The following is a 16602-nucleotide window of genomic DNA, read 5'->3' as shown; positions in this document are numbered from 1 at the left end:
TTGGTGATGGACAGGGAGGCCTGGCGTGCTGCAGTTCATGGGGTTGCAAAGAGTCGGACATGACTGAGCAACTGAACTGAACTGAATATAGTCTATTTTGGATTTCTAGGAAATTTAAATAAATTTACCAATAATTACATGGCTTTTAAAAATTAAATGGCTTTTTCTTGAAATGTCACCAAAGTACAGTTTAAAAGTGTTTATTGTGCAGGAAGAGATGTTAGATATTAACTTCCATATTCATAAAGAAAAACAAACCTACTAGGTAAAATCAGGTGTTGGGCAATTCTAAATGCTGCTCAACAAACATATTTTCTAAAATGAATTATCTAAAAGATTTCACAAGTGCACTAACAGTTTTTAGTTTATTAATGTTTATTCATATGTTTACTCTAAGTACGATTAGTTTTTATTCCGCACACCAAATCCTTGGTTCTTAAAATTATCACGTAATTATTTCATATTTTCTTCTAGAATTATAGGAAGAGGAAGGAAGATCAAAAGAAATCTTGCCTAGCCTCCTGTTTAGTACCTCCTGGTACAAAGGTCCCAATCATCTGAAAGGCAGTCACTTCAGCAGTCAACTACATTAACTGTTACAATCCTTCTTGTATACGCTGATCCTAGCCAATAAACTGATGGACAAAGATTACTTATTCAGGACACCTGAATGATAGGCAGTCGTGTGTAGGATAAAAAGTTTTTAAATATTAATAGATCAAGCAAGACTCAGACAGTAGATCTCCTCAGGAAAAACCATCCAACATAAACACATCTGTGCCTCAACACACTCAAAAGGGACAGAGTCAGACATGCGACTGTATGAAATGTTACTGGATCATTTCTACCTCTATGGGCTTCCTAGGAAAACTGATGCGTAACATTGTATAGCAAACACTTCAAGGGATCAGTTCAGTTCAGTCGCTCAGTCGTGTCCGACTCTGCGACCCCATAAACGGAAGCACGCCAGGCCTCCCTGTCCATCACCAACTCCCAGAGTCCACCCAAACCCATGTCCATTGAGTCGGTGATGCCATCCAACCATCTCATGCTCTGTCATCCCCTTCTCCTCCTGCCCTCAATCTTTCCCAGCATCAGGGTCTTTTCAAATGAGTCCAGCTCTCCGCATCAGGTGGCCAAAGTACTGGAGTTTCAGCTTCAACATCAGTCCCTCCAATGAACACCCAGGACTGATCTCCTTTAGGATGGACTGGTTGGATCTCCTTGCAGTCTAAGGGACTCTCAAGAGTCTTCTCCAACACCATAGTTCAAAAGCATCAGTTCTTCTGTGCTCAGCTTTGTTTATAATGCAACTCTCACATCCATACATGACTACTGGAGAAACCATAGCCTTGACTAGGATAGTTTAATCTAAATGCTTGGATTTATCTTATGCTTAGTTTAATGTTTATCACTTAAAATTACTAAATGGAAGTACATTTTGTTTAGTACAGTAAATACTAAGTAATAAATTACACAGATCATTGTACAGCACGAGAAAATATAGCCATTACTTTGTGATAACTTTAAATGGAGTAAATATGTTGCATACCTGAAACTAGTATTATAAAGCAACTACATATTTCAATTAAAAAATTATAATAAAATAACATCATTTTTGAAAACCAGCCATATCAAGTTCATTGGAACCAGTGACCTGTTAAAGACAATTACTCAATAATTGTATACTGCACAAATGCTTTTTAAGGAATATCAATACTCAAAATCTATTAAAATTATACTAAAAACTGCCATTCAAAAGTTTAATATATATCATCGTACTAACTGCATTAAAAATGATATGAAACATCAAAACAAATAAAAGCACATGAGTCTGGAATGATACAAAAGTATTCAAAGTACATGAGAGAGAGAGATTGAAGGGGAAGAAAAGAAAAAATTCTCTTTTACAGAGAAACATTAGCTAACAGAGTAGGAAAAAATGAGAAAATATGGAAATCACCATCTTGGAAACCCAATCAGAGGATGCTAAAACCATTAGGTAACAGATGAATAGAGGACAAGATATTTATTTGGTACAAAAGTATTTCCCAATATATTAATTATTGCAAAGAAGAAACCATACCTTTACAAGGGAGAGGGTGTATGGTAACCAAACTCAGCATGGCAAACTAACTCAGCATCACTAAATAGTGGGAACTTACATTATGGGATTTCTGATTTAAAGCAAAGTTCACAACATCATCTATAATCTAAATGTTAAAAATATTTACTGAGTCTAGTTTACAGAAGATATGACACCATGAAGAAGGAATCAGACAAATCCAGGGTATAAGACAAGACAAATTAGTTACATATGTAAAAAGCCAATGTTATCCCTAAATGGGCTATTATTTTTTTCTGTCTTTAGTCAGTCTAGACAGTTTTATCAACTTCATTGATGCTTTAAAAGAACCAGCATTTGGTTTCACAGATTTTCTCTATTTTTATTTTATACTGTTTTCAATTTCATTAATTTTTACTCTCTTTATTCTTGTTTCTTGTACTTGCTTTAGGTTTAATTTTCTCGGACAAATCTAGTTTCTTAAGGTAGAAGAATAGATTGTTGGCTTGAGACTTATTTCCTTTCCTAATATAAGCATTCGATGCTATAAATTTTTCACTAGCCAATGCTTTAAGTAGTCATTTTTAAGTAATTGAGAGGTGATTTTAAAGCTTAATGATGTTGAGGATCTTTTCAAATGTTTGTTGCCTTTTGTATATTTCTTTGGAAAAAGGTCTATTTAAGTCTGCTGCCTACTTAAAAAAATGTCTTACTGAAATACAATTGACGTATAACATTATATTAACTATAGCTGTACAAAATCATGATTCGGTATTCATATAAATTGCGAAAGGATCACCACAATGTCTAACATTCATCACCATATGCAGTTACAATTTTGCACTTTCAAAACCTATTCTCAGCAACTTTCAAATGTGCAATATAGTATTGTCAACTATAATCACCATGTTGTGTATTACATTCCCATGACTTAATAACTGGAAATCTCTACCTTTTGATTCCCTTAACTACATTTCACTCATCCTCCCATCTCTTGAAGCCACCAATCTGTTGTCTCTATCTATGAGCCTGGACTTTTTGTTTTTGGGTTCACATATAAGTGACTCATGTGATATGTGCCTTCACTATCTGACATTTCTCTTAGCATAATGCCTTCAATGTCCATCCGTGTTGTTGCAAATAGCAAGATTTCATTGTTTTCATGGCTGAATAATATTCTAGCATGCAAGGGTGTATCGTGTGTGTTTATGTGTATCATTTTCTTTATCCATTCATCCATTGGTGGACACGTAGGTTGTTTCCATGTCTTGGTTGATGCTGTATAATTCTCTGTTCATTTTAAAACTGAGTAGTCTTTTTGTTCCGGAGAAGGCAATGGCAAGCCACTCCAGTACTCTTGCCTAGAAAATCCCATGGATGGAGGAGCCTGGTAGGCTGCAGTCCATGGGGTCGCTACAAGTTGGACGCGACTGAGCGACTTCACTTTGACTTTTCACTTTCACACAATGGAGAAGGCAATGGCAACCCACTCCAGTGTTCTTGCCTGGAGAATCCCAGGGACGGCAGAGCCTGGTGGGCTGCTGTCTATGGGGTCGCACAGAGTTGGACACGACTGAAGCGACTTAGCAGCAGCAGCAGCAGCAGCAGTCTTTTTGTTCAGAGTCCTCTATACATTCTAGATGCTAAACAATTAAATATGTGATTTGCAAATATTCTCTACCATTTTGTTGGCTGTCTTTTCATTTTCTGGATAATGTTCTTTGATGCTCAAAGGGTTTACTTTTGAAGTTCAGTTTACCTGTTTTTTGGTGGTGGTTGCTGCTCATCCTTTTGGTGCCAAAGAATTCATATCTAAGAATCCACTGCCGTATCTGAGCTCATGAAGGTTTATCTTTATTTGTTTTAAAAGCACAAAGATGGCTGATATTCATTTTGAGTAATTTTTTAATGTGGTATATGATAAGAGTCTAAGTTTATTTTTTTGCATGGGGATATCCTGTTTTTCAAGAACCATTTGTTAAAGAACCTATTCTTCCTTACCAATTGGTCTTGGTAACCTTTTTTTAAAATCAATTGGCCATAAATGTATTGGCTTATTTCTGAACTCTCAATTTCTACTTCAGTGATCTATATTTCTATATTCTTCTTGCCACATTGTTTTGATTATTCTAGCTTTGTAGTAAGTTTTCAAATTGGGAAATGTGAGTCTGCCAACTCCGTTCTTTTTCAAGACTGTTTTCCCTATTTAGAGCTCTTTGCAATTCCATGTGAACTTAAGGATAAGTTTTCTCATTTCTGTAAAAGACTGATAGGGTTGACAGAATTAAATCTATATGTCATATTAGGTAGCACTGACATCTTAATAATATGAATCTTCCAATACATGAACATGGGGTCTTTCCATTTATTTATGCCTTAATTTCTTTCATCAACAGATGAATGGATAAACAATGATTCATAGTCTTCAGTGCACAGTCTTTCATCTTCCTAGTTAAATTTACTCCTATGTACCATAATGAATTATCACTTAACATCTACCACGAGGATGGCTATTTTTTCTTTAAATAAAAAACAGTAAAGAAAAAAAGCAAAGCAAAGAACAAGAGTTGTTGAGGATGTAGAGAAATTAATTGGAACCCTTGTACATTGCTGGTGGGAATGTGAAATGATGCAGCAGCTGTGGAAAATAGTCTGCTGATTCTACAAAAAGTTAAACATGGAATTAACCATTTGATGCAGCAACTCTGCTTCTAGGTATATACTCAAAAGAATTAAAAGCAGGGACACAAACAGATATTTGTGTGTTAATGATCAATGATCACAGCAGTATTATTCATGACAGCCAAAAAGTAGAAACAACCAAAATGACCATAAACGGATGAGTGGGTAAACAAAATATATGCACATACAATGGAATATTATGCAGCCACAGTAAAAACTAAGGAAATTCTGATATTAATGCAATGCTACAACAAGGATGAGCCTTGAAAGCATTATGTTAAATGAAATAAGCCAGATACAAAAGGATGAATATTATATGATTCTACTTACATGATACAATGGAGGTTACCAAGGGTGAAGAGGTGGAGGTGCAAAGGACAGTTATTTTTTAATGGGTACAAAGTTTCTGTCTGATATGATGACAAAGCTCTAGAAATACAGTAGTTATTGTCATACAACAGTAAAAGTATATTTAGTGCCACTGACCTGAGCACTTAAATGGTACATTTTATGTTGTGTCTATTTTACCACAATGAAGAAAAAAATTTTCAAGAAGAAAAAAAGTGAGTGAATATGTTAAGTGAAAGAAGCCAGACACAGAAGCTGCATACCTTACAATTCCATTTATATGAAATTCTAAAAAAGGCAAAACTACAGTGACAGAAAGCAGAAAGGCTGCTGGGAGTGAAAAGGTGAAATGCAAAGGGACATGAAGGAAATTGTGGGGGTGATGGAAATGCTCTATATTTTGACTGTGAAGGTTATACAACTAATGTCAAAACACATCAAACCATATATTTTAATTTTAATTTGATGAATTCGATTGCATGTAACTTATACCTCAACAAAGTTCATTTAAAAAATTAAAGAGAAAGACTTGACATGGTTTAGCCTTATACAATCATTTTAGAAAAAAAAAGAAACCCAATCCTTGAGTATCCAAAGTCACAAAGCTAGCAAAACAGGATTAGAATTCAGCTCCCTATATGAAATCCAAAGCTATGTATATCATATAAAATGACACTACTGGCAGTAGAGGGTGGTGATGGCGGTTGATTATATTGGTAATTCAATATCTCCTGCTGGAATAAACTTGAAAACCTTAGAGAATTTTGAAGACTTCATGATGTTATATTGGAAGGCTGTAATCAAGACATTTAGCAATGTCAGTTGGTCAGTTTCAAGAAGTGGTATTCTCAGTACCTTGCAAAGAAATTATTCCATTTGTCAAAATTCCAATACGATTTTATATCTTTGGATCTTAAACACATTCTGCCTCTGAAGCAATATCAAAGGAGACTAACTACTTTTCCATAAACTCACCTCTCAAATACTTAAAAATAACTACCTATGATGATCTTTAAAACCTTCTTTAGTGGAATCTAAAAATATCCAGGGATTCCACATCTTCCTAAACTTGCCACAATACAGTCTGTAAACATTTCGTATGAGTTTTGGTATTCAAACTAGATACAACACCACTAAGTTTCTACAAGCTACTTAGAATTGGATTATTATACTTCTAGAACACTATACTTGGGATTTGGGGAGTATCATATTATTACTGGTAATTCCTGATTCTCAATTTCAAGGTTTTGTTACATAAAGCATCACTAAGATATATCTTTAAGATTTAAACTTCAAGACAAAACTATAGATTTATTTCTATGAGATAATCTTTTATTTAGTTTCTTATTCTGAACAGACTTTAAATATTTTGAAATCTTGACTCACCATTAGCATATTACCTACATTCCTAAAATATTTCATATATAAACTCTAAACATACTTTGTACATGAAGATTTAAATTATATATATTTGAAGCATAGATTTAGGAGACAAAGACCTCTGATATCTCTTCAACATGAATAGCCGTTTTGACACAGTCACTTGTAAAACCACTTGTTCACTAATTCCATCTATATTTTTCTACTTTGTCAAGAATGATATCATGAGAGAGACTACCAATAACTTCTAAGAATTTCTGTTTATTATAGAAATAAAGTTAGTTTGTTATGACATATAGAGTAAATTAGCATTCAGTTAATATAAGTTATTTTTCTATTTATTCACAAATCACATGCTTCAGGAATTTTTAATGAAGCATTATCAAGGTCACCGATCTTCTTTTGAGATATCCAGCCATTATTACTTAGCTGCAGTTGCCAACCTCAAAGCCTTTAGTATCTCTTATTTTGTAAGATCCTTTTAAAAAAGTAATATTCCTGTGATCATCCTGATAACTGATTACCCAGGGATATACACTTTACTTTGAAGTTGAAATTTTAACCAAGGCTCTGATATTTTCACCTATTTTTGTGCATTGCTGTTTTATACGTCTGCTTTACAGTTTATTTCAGTTTAAGAGAATGCTTGCTTAGACGGTAACAAAATTGAAGTAGAGATTTGCTTTCTACTTGCTGTATCATAGGCCCTCAGTATGGGTCTGTGTTGGAGAAGTCTCTTGAGAGTCCCTTGGACCACAAGGAGATCCAACCAGTCCATCCTAAAGGAGATCAGTCCTGGGTGTTCACTGGAAGGACTGATGTTGAAGCTGAAACTCCAAATACTTTGGCCACCTGATGCGAAGAGCTGGACTCATTTGAAAAGACCCTGATGCTGGGAAAGATCGAGGGCAGGAGAAGGGGACCACAGAGGATGAGATGGTTGGATGGCATCACCAACTCAATGGACATGGGTTTGGGTGGACTCTGGGAGTTGGTGATGGACAGGGAGGCCTGGTGTGCTGTGGTTCATGGGGTCGCAAAGAGTTGGACACGACTGAGTGACTGAACTAAACTGAACTGTCCCTGAATTAGAGTACAAATATTCTTTTTGTTACACTTGACTATTTTCAAAAGCTTCAGTTCATTCTGGCTGCTTTTTTTTGCTCTCTTAGCTCTTTCATTATAAACCAGTATTCTTTTAATCTTTGATACACATCTATCCACAGGTCTTATTATTTGAAAAACTATGTAAAAAACTAGTAATTCATGATTCTAATGTATTTTATTAAGACTGTAGCTTATACTAAATGTAAATATAGTATTTATCTTTCCTCATGACAAAATCAGATTACACTGATAACTCAGTTCAGCTTAATTCTCAGCTGCTACTGCTGCTGCTACTAAGTCACTTCAGTTGTGTCCGACTCTGTGCGACCCCACAGACGGCAGCCCACCAGGCTCCTCTGTCCATGGGATTTTCCAGGCAAGAGTACTGGAATGGGGTGCCACTGCCTTCTCCGCATGACCTCTCAATTCTGTTTTTCCTGTTTTTATGCTTTGATATTACTGACAGTTCATTCAAAGGCAAAATAAAACATCTGAGTTCCCATCTTCTTAGTACAGCTAGCCTTCCACAGCCACAGGTTCTGCACTTGCAGATTCAACCAACCATGGGTTGAAAGTATTCAGGAAAAAAAATTCCAGAAAGTTCCAAAAAGCAAAATTTAAATTTGTCATACAAAGGCAACTATTTACATAGCATTTATTGGGTTGGCCAAAGAGCTCGTTCAGGTTTGTAAGATGGTACAAACAAACCTGAATGAACTTTTGGCCAACGTAATAGACTGTACTAGGTATTACTATTATAAGTAACCTAGAGATGATTTATAATAGTAATACCTAGTACAATCTATTACGTTGGCCAAAAGTTCATTCAGGTTTGTCTGTAACAAAGCATATGAGAGGATGCATGCAGATTAAATGCAAATACGATGCCTTTTACAAAAGGGACTTGAGCACACAATAATTTGGTATCCTCAAGTGTCCTGGAACCAGTCTTCCACAGATAATAAGCAGTGAATGTATTCTTTGACCACTCTTTTATTCATTTTTTGGTAACCATATTCAATTAACATAATAAGAAAAAAATCTATTTTTTTTTCAATTACCAATTTCTTCTTTTTGCTTTTAGTTTTCTGATTTTCATGCTCAGAAGAGAATACAATTTCTTAATTTTTCTGAATAAAAATAACACCCAACTTTGAAGTCATTCTTTTTGCTTTACGGACCCATATAGAGTTATAGGTTTAACACTTTTTCTTCCTATTCCTGTTACAATCCAACTCTTACTTGAAAACAGAAAGCTGAAATAAGAAATAATATATTCTCAAAGATAAACAGCTGGCTTTTCAACTCAATAGTTGGGTTTTTTTTAACTTCCAAATTTTTGATTAAGATCACACTGGTCTGAATTTGCCAATGGAAAATAGTATCTAAGTTACAAAAGATACCTGAGGATAGTTCTATGATCAGTAGCAGTTTACTACTGTAAGTTATGGACAAGGAAATGGCAACCAACTCCAGTACTCATGCCTGGAAAATTCCATGGACTGAGGAACCTGATAGGCTACAGTCCATGGGGTCGCAAAGATAGTTAACATAATATTTTTTACATCTTTTTTTTTTTCATTTTGACAATTTCTCTCTTCTGGAAAAAACATAAGCATACAACTGAACCCGTAATTTAATGCCTCGATGTATGAGGACTACAGTATTTCTAAGATATAAATCACCATATTATCAAAGATCTAAATGACGTATTTATGTATTTTCTGTATGTTAGGTAGTATCCTATATACACAATTAACAAAAACTGGCAAAAGATTTATAAATTAATCTTTTAATTTGTAAAATGAAAAACTACTTTTTATGAAACAGATATCTAAAACCTAAAAAGCAGGTCTGACAAACACCACTTATTTGCTGTGACTGAAAACATAATGTAAGGAAACAAAATAATACCCATTTCTAACAAAACTGTGTAAACAGAAAAAAAAAAATGTTAGAACGAGGAGGCTTTAGGCCACAATAAGACCCCTAAGTATTATAAAACTTAAAATTGATTAAGAATTCAATTACAGTAGAAAACAAAATTGTTAAAAAACTAGAGCACAGAAGTTGTGCTTAAAAAAAAAAAGTTTAAAGGAAGGGAATGAGGAAGGTGAGAAAAAACACTACCAGACTCCTTACCCATTGTTGTTGGTGCTGGAGCTTCCTGATGGTATTTTCAGCTTGCTCCAGTTTAGCACTGGCCTCATCACTCTGCTGTTTGATGGTGGCCAGCTCCCGTTTTATGAGGTAGTTTTCCTCAGCCTCCTGGGCTCTTGTCACTTGTCCCTTAGGACATAATTTTTGTGTGTGTAAAGCAATTTAGGACAGATTCAAGAAAGACTGCCTTTGTGAGCTTTAGTTACTTACTTTGACATGTTAAAAAAAAAAAATCACCTCAGAAAACAGAATAACCTAAGTAATCATTAGCCAGCAGCTTATTATTGCTCCAGCAAATTTTGGGAGACTCAATGAAAAATTCATCTGATAATCTTAAGAACAATTCCTCTTTCAGTCAATAAAAATTCAATTCATGCAATATTACTGTACATGCAGGACTAATGTTTTCAATGAATAGTGGTTAATTTTGCAGAATCCACTGATTGCCATTTTGAAATAAATACTTTAAAATAAGGTTAGCTCTAAAACGTGCAAAAGATGGGCTTATTTTAATAAAAGTAACACATTGTTATCAAAAATTAAGTTTACAACCATAGATAACACCCAAAAATTACTTCCAGAAAAATGCATGTAAAATTGCATGCATTAAAATATGAATTTCTAGGTTTAGGACTTCCCTTAGATGTTAGAGAAAATGCTTTAAAAAAAAAACCAAAAAACTATACCTGTATCAATCTATCTGCCAAGGAAGCACTTTCCTACAAAAGGAAAAATTCAGATAGGAATGTAAGAGACAGAAATAAAACAAAGGTGATAAAATTAGGAATAAGAAGAAACAACACATACCCAAATTCCACCTACTTTTCATTGCAATTAAAATGGACATTTAGATTTTAAAAGTTTTTTTATTGTATTTCTATTCTTAAAGAAAAATATATCAAAATAAAGATAAATGGGAGAACATCATGTACTTCTAGAAGAAACCAAACACAAATTCCAAGAGGGTTTCTTTCATAATTTGGACAAACCAATATCTTCTCTTTAAAGCATACTTTTAAAGTATTTTTAGCATTATCCATATTGTCAAATCATTTATATGAAAGGGAGAAGGAATTTGAGTAAGCAATTCCACTTATAAAGTATGACAGCAATTTGTGCAACAGCAACTTCCAAAGGAACAAAGCAAGGAAAATATGACAAATGATATTAATGAGCTCAACCGAAATAAACTCTAGCATTAACTGAGTAAGTAAACATTGTGGTTATGGACTTTAATTGGTATATAAGTATTTACAGGATTCTAAGTGCTAAAGAACACACCTAGGCCAAATAAGCCAGCAAAAAACTATTTAATTTTCTGAAGCAAAATCCAAACTTAACACTTTCCAACAGCACCTTTATTATTCTCAAGGTTCGAGGAAATAAAAATACTTTCTCTGTGAAAATGTCTTACTCCAAAGATAAAAGACCACCTAGAAAGAGGTATAGTTTACTATAAACTGAATATTGAGTTTAAAATATATATATATATATAAAATTAGAATGACTTAAAGACAATTAAGAGCACAACCTTTTGCAGTTACCAAAAAAGCAGAATTATCTTCAAAGCAACTCTAATAAGATGAAGGCATTATATCCTTAATATAATGTACCTGCAATTATTATACAACAAAAATACATATGTAATAAAGTCCTGTCCTTGTGCTATGCTATTTAATATGAAACCACTTCCAAACAAAAGAAAAAATGCAAATAATCGATATCTTCATTCATTTTGTTCCTAAATACTGACCAATCAATTTTCAGGGAAGATTTTAAGATATTTGGCAATATCATGAGGAGTATTTTTTAAACAACTAATTCTTATCTTTGGTTAAAAACAAACAAACAAACAAACAGAAAATACACCAAGGGTTTGTGAATTAGGACATCTTTAATAAAACAAGTGTCTTAGACTATGCTTTTAATTACTCAATATATTATTACAACACCAGGAAGAAGACTGAAAAAGAAGTTATATCAAAAGCATAATAAGAAAAAAACACAAAATTGCAATACCTACCCATTATTTTATATGAAATAGAGAGGAAGAGGTAACAAGTGTTATCAAAATAATTCTAAGAACCAAAAGTTTAGGCACAATTCCTGAATTGAAAATCAACAAAGTTCATGATGAGTTTTTATGTTAGAAATTAGTCGGTCACTTTGACTAAATTTAAAGCAAGCCTAGGCCTTAAAGAAATCACTGCCACATTTAATATATGTCTGGACAGTCAGGGCAACATTTGAAAGTCATCTTTAAAATACTATACAGAATCGATTCTCAATTAGGTTACCCCTGAAGAACACACTTTTTAGAGATTATATAATGAAAACAAATAATATTAATATGTTACTCTATTAATAACCTTAGTTTGAAACTTTAGCCTGAGAGTTCAAGGACTAGTAATGATCAATTTTTATTGACAAGTTATTTAGTTAAGCTATGCAAGCTAAGTAGTCAGTACCAGAATTTTGGAGACATGTGCTAGATTTTTGAGCCTTTATTTAAAATAGAAAAGTTATTGTGAATTCAACAGATGTTTACAGAAGTAGCAATTTACTTACTTTTTCTAATGTTTCAATGCGCTGTTTTAAAAGTCTATTTTCTGTTCGTAACCTCTGCAGAAAAAAACAAAGGTTTGTTTGCAAACATTCCTGAGAAGGAAAAATGACACCTAAATCATAGTCCATAAAATGTACTACCTTTAATAAACTGGAAAAGAGTCTAAGAAATGGCTACATTATCATCTGTGAAATTCTTAAAGGCTCAGTGTAAGAAATGCATGGAAAAAGAAATGACCATATTTATCATTCTGCCTATGTTTGAATTTTAAATATAAGCTAGAGTACATACAGAAATAATCTCTTTCTTTTCTGTACCAAAGGACTCATAATCAGTATTTACTTTTACTTTTTTTTTTGGCCTCACCTTGCAGCTTACAGGATCTTAGTTTCTCGACCAGGGACTGAACCCAGGTCCTCAGCACTGAAAGTACAGAGTCCTAACCACTGGACTGCTGGGGAATTCCCAGTATTTTCTTATATGTCTTAACATCCCCATTAGATAGAAAAGATTCTAACTCATTTTTATCTCCTACAATGACAGTGTAAATAATAATTGTCTATTATCAAATAAATAAGAAACCTGAAAAATGTATATTAATGGGATAAATATCAAATTGTCAGTTTAAAACTAGATCAGCTTCCAATTATAATGTGCTGTACATGCAAAGTTGCAAATTTCCACTCTGAAAATATAATGAGTTGATTTCATCAAATGAATTATTTATCATGAGTTACGTCAAACTTAATTATTAGCATTTTCCTACAGTTAAAAGTAAAACCTGATTTAAAAAAAAACTCTGCACCTAACTATTCAATGCCCAACTCTCAAAACTCTGTCAAATTACTGCTATTAAGTATTAAATCTAACATCCTATAAATTGGTGCAGTCACTATGGAAAACAATATGGAGGTTCTCAAAAAATTAAAAATTGAGTTGCCATTTGATCCTGCAATCCCACTCCTGGGCATACATATCAAGCGTGTGTGCTCAGTTGTTCAGTTATGTCCAATTCTTTGTGACCCCATGGTCTGTAGCCCGCCACACTTCTTTGTCCATGGAATTTTCCAGGCAAGAATACTGGAGTGGGTTACCATTTGCTACTCCAGAGGATCTTCCCAACCCAGGAATCAAACCCACATCTCTTGCATCTCCTGCACTGGCAGGTGGATTCTTTATCACTGCACCACCTGGGAATCCCCATGTATATCAAGACAAAACTGTAATTCAAGAAGATATATGCACCACTATGTTCACAGCAGCAGTATTTACAATAGCCAAGACATGCAAACAACCTAGATGTTTATCAATAGATGAATGGATAAAGAAGATGTGGTACACATACACAATGGAATATTACTCAGTAGCCATAAAAAGAATGATAAAATGCCACTTGCGACAACAAGGACGGTCATACTATGTGAAGTATGTCAGAATGAGAAACACAAATACTACATGATATCACTTATAAGTGGAATCTAAAATACAACACTAATGAACATATCCATGAAACAAAACAGACACACAGACATAGAGAACAGACTTGTGGCTGCTAAAGGGGAGACTGCGGATGGGGAAGGGACAGACTGGGAGTTTGGGACTAGCAGATGCAAACTACTATATACAGGGTGGATAAACAATAAGGTCCTACTGTATAGCAGAGAGGATGATAGTTAATATCGTGACAACATAATGGAAAATAATATGAAAAAGAATATGTATGCGTGCAACTGAATCACTTTGCTATACAGCAAAATTTAACACATCATTGTAAGTCAGATATACAAAAAAAATCACTCTAGCAATCCAACTGCTGGGCATACACACTGAGGAAACCAGAAGGGAAAGAGACACGTGTACCCCAATGTTCATCGCAGCACTGTTTATAATAGCCAGGACATGGAAGCAACCTAGATGTCCATCAACAGATGAATGGATAAGAAAGTTGCGGTACATATACACAATGGAGTATTACTCAGCCATTAAAAAGGATACATTTGAATCAGTTCTAATGAGGTGGATGAAACTGGAGCCTATTATACAGAGTGAAGTAAGCCAGAAAGAAAAACACCAATACAGTATACTAACGCATATATATGGAATTTAGAAAGATGGTAACAATAACCCTGTGTACGAGACAGCAAAAGAGACCCTGATGTACAGAACAGTCTTATGGACTCTGTGGGAGAGGGAGAGGGTGGAAAGATTTGGGAGAATGGCATTGAAACATGTAAAATATCATGTATGAAACGAGTTGCCAGTCCAGGTTCGATGCACGATACTGGATGCTTGGGGCTGGTGCACTGGGACGACCCAGAGGGATGGTGTGGGGAGGGAGGAGGGAGGAGGGTTCAGGGTGGGGAACACATGTATACCTGTGGCGGATTCATTTTGATATTTGGCAAAACTAATACAATTATGTAAAGTTTAAAAAAAAAAAAAATCGTCGTCTTTTTGTATAGTCACCAATATAAGTCATACCTTCATTTTGCCGTCACTGTAATTTCAAACTCCCTCTTACCTTTCTGTACCAATTTGCTCTAGAGCTCAATCTAACTTTCTTTCAACCCTACTTTTCTCTAACTTTCTGCTAAAAATGTCTTCCTCAGAAAATTTTTCTATGATTCGATCTATTATTTTGTCAGTAAGGACTAAAATGGCACCCCACCCTAGTATTCTCGCCTGGGAAACCCCATGGGCAGTCCATGGGGCCACAAAGAGTACGACACAACTGAGCGACTGAGCACATAACATATAAAATCTCGTAACAAAACAAAAGACTATAAATTATTGTTCTCTTATTGGGTAGACCATAAAGTGGAATATATCTTAAGAGTTATTCCAAAGATACTTTGCAAATTAAATTTTCTTGCTCTATTCACTAGAATATATTTAGGTGATATGAATAGATATTACCTTATATGTGCTCTCAGATGACAAAATAGTTTGAGGAGAATAAAATACTTCTTGGCAACTCATATTACATACAGTAAAACGGTCTACACAAATAAACAACTATTAAATGCTGCTAAAGTCTGGAAAGCTAAAGAAATAAACATTCTCAGTATCTTTTCAACATATTTCTTGAAAAAAAAAAAAAGTAGCATTTTGTTTATTCTAAAAGACTTAGGAAGTAAAGTTCAACCAGACAATTAAGAGAATAAAGTTTACACTTGAAATGATTATAAAATAATAAAATTTAAAACTAAAAACACTTTGATTTCCTTTCCCACACCATTTAAATTTTCTGAAATTTTGCTATAAATAAATCCTAAATTCATTTTCCCCTATACAAATATGTTCCCCTATAGCACCTACACAAATATCACTTTTTATCATCAATTCCTCACTTGTGTGATATCCACTTCCTGAGGAGACGGAAAATATAAAATAGTCTTTATGAGTTATTAAAGACTGTTTCAGGGTTACCTTGACAGTATTTTAGCAATTACAGCTTTTAAAGGTTTCCCGGTGGCTCAGTGGTAAAGAATCTGACTGCTAAAGCAGGACACATGGGTTCAATCCCCAGGTCGGGAAGATCCCTTGTAGAAGGAAATGGCGATCCCCTTCAGTATTCTTGCCTGGAGAACTCCATGGACAGAGGAGTATGGTGGGCTACAATCCACGGGGTCGCAAAAGAGTCAAACACGATTTAACCACTAAATAACAACAACAATGGAAATACAAAACACCACAAAACTTTATATACAAAGATGGAAACTATAAGCATTATTTTTTAATGATGAAAACAACCGAAATATCCCAAAATCGAGGAATATTAGCTTTAAACAACTCACTCTATTCTTTTCAGCTTATTCATTTTATGAAATAACCCAAATACAATAATGTTTTTAGTTGGGATAATCCATTGATCCTACCAAGTTTTCACTGTCTCTCATTCCCTAATATCCTTTCTTCCCAAAGTTCAATTTCCAATCACTGCAGACTCTCCCCTGCTTTTATTTCCCCTATCCCTTCTCTCCTTTAGTAGTCAGCATTGCCTGGGAAACCACCACTCTGGATCAAAACACACTAACAATTCTGAGCCTCACCCAGTAAATACAATCAAAGAAAAATAAAACCAAGAAGTTTATTTCAATTAACAATCACTAAATTCAGCTGGATTCAATGCATCCTAGCAATAATAATGTGTCCTTAGTCCACTCTTTCTCCCACCCTCTTAGATCACTATTTCATACTTTCCCCTCTTCAAACAGCAACCCTTCACACCCTACTGTCACTCTCAGATGATAATCTTATTTCTGAGCTCATGAAAAAATTAAAATAGAACTAT

At 34.3% G+C, this 16602-nt stretch overlaps 1 protein-coding gene across 13 annotated transcripts in view; it reads right to left on the bottom strand.

Annotated features, from left to right (window-relative positions):
• The window catches only part of EVI5 (ecotropic viral integration site 5), a 242191-nt gene that overhangs the window by 106501 nt on the left and 119088 nt on the right, over positions 1-16602 (bottom strand). For 8 of the 13 annotated variants that reach the window (XM_044944678.1, XM_006061325.3, XM_025288256.2 and 5 more), the window contains 3 exons: positions 12311-12364; positions 10429-10461; positions 9725-9871 (listed from right to left, as the gene is read on the bottom strand). The exons of 1 other annotated variant lie outside the window; for it this stretch is intronic. In XM_044944678.1, coding sequence (XP_044800613.1) covers positions 9725-9871; positions 10429-10461; positions 12311-12364 — 234 coding nt within the window. The remainder of the gene's footprint in view (positions 1-9724; positions 9872-10428; positions 10462-12310; positions 12365-16602) is intronic. 4 more of the 13 variants (XM_025288258.2, XM_025288260.2, XM_025288259.2 and 1 more) reach the window with 2 other exon arrangements.

Source organism: Bubalus bubalis, chromosome 6 (assembly GCF_019923935.1).
Source record: "Bubalus bubalis isolate 160015118507 breed Murrah chromosome 6, NDDB_SH_1, whole genome shotgun sequence".
NCBI lineage: Eukaryota > Metazoa > Chordata > Mammalia > Artiodactyla > Bovidae > Bubalus > Bubalus bubalis.
This window is presented reverse-complemented; position numbering and strand designations above follow the sequence as displayed.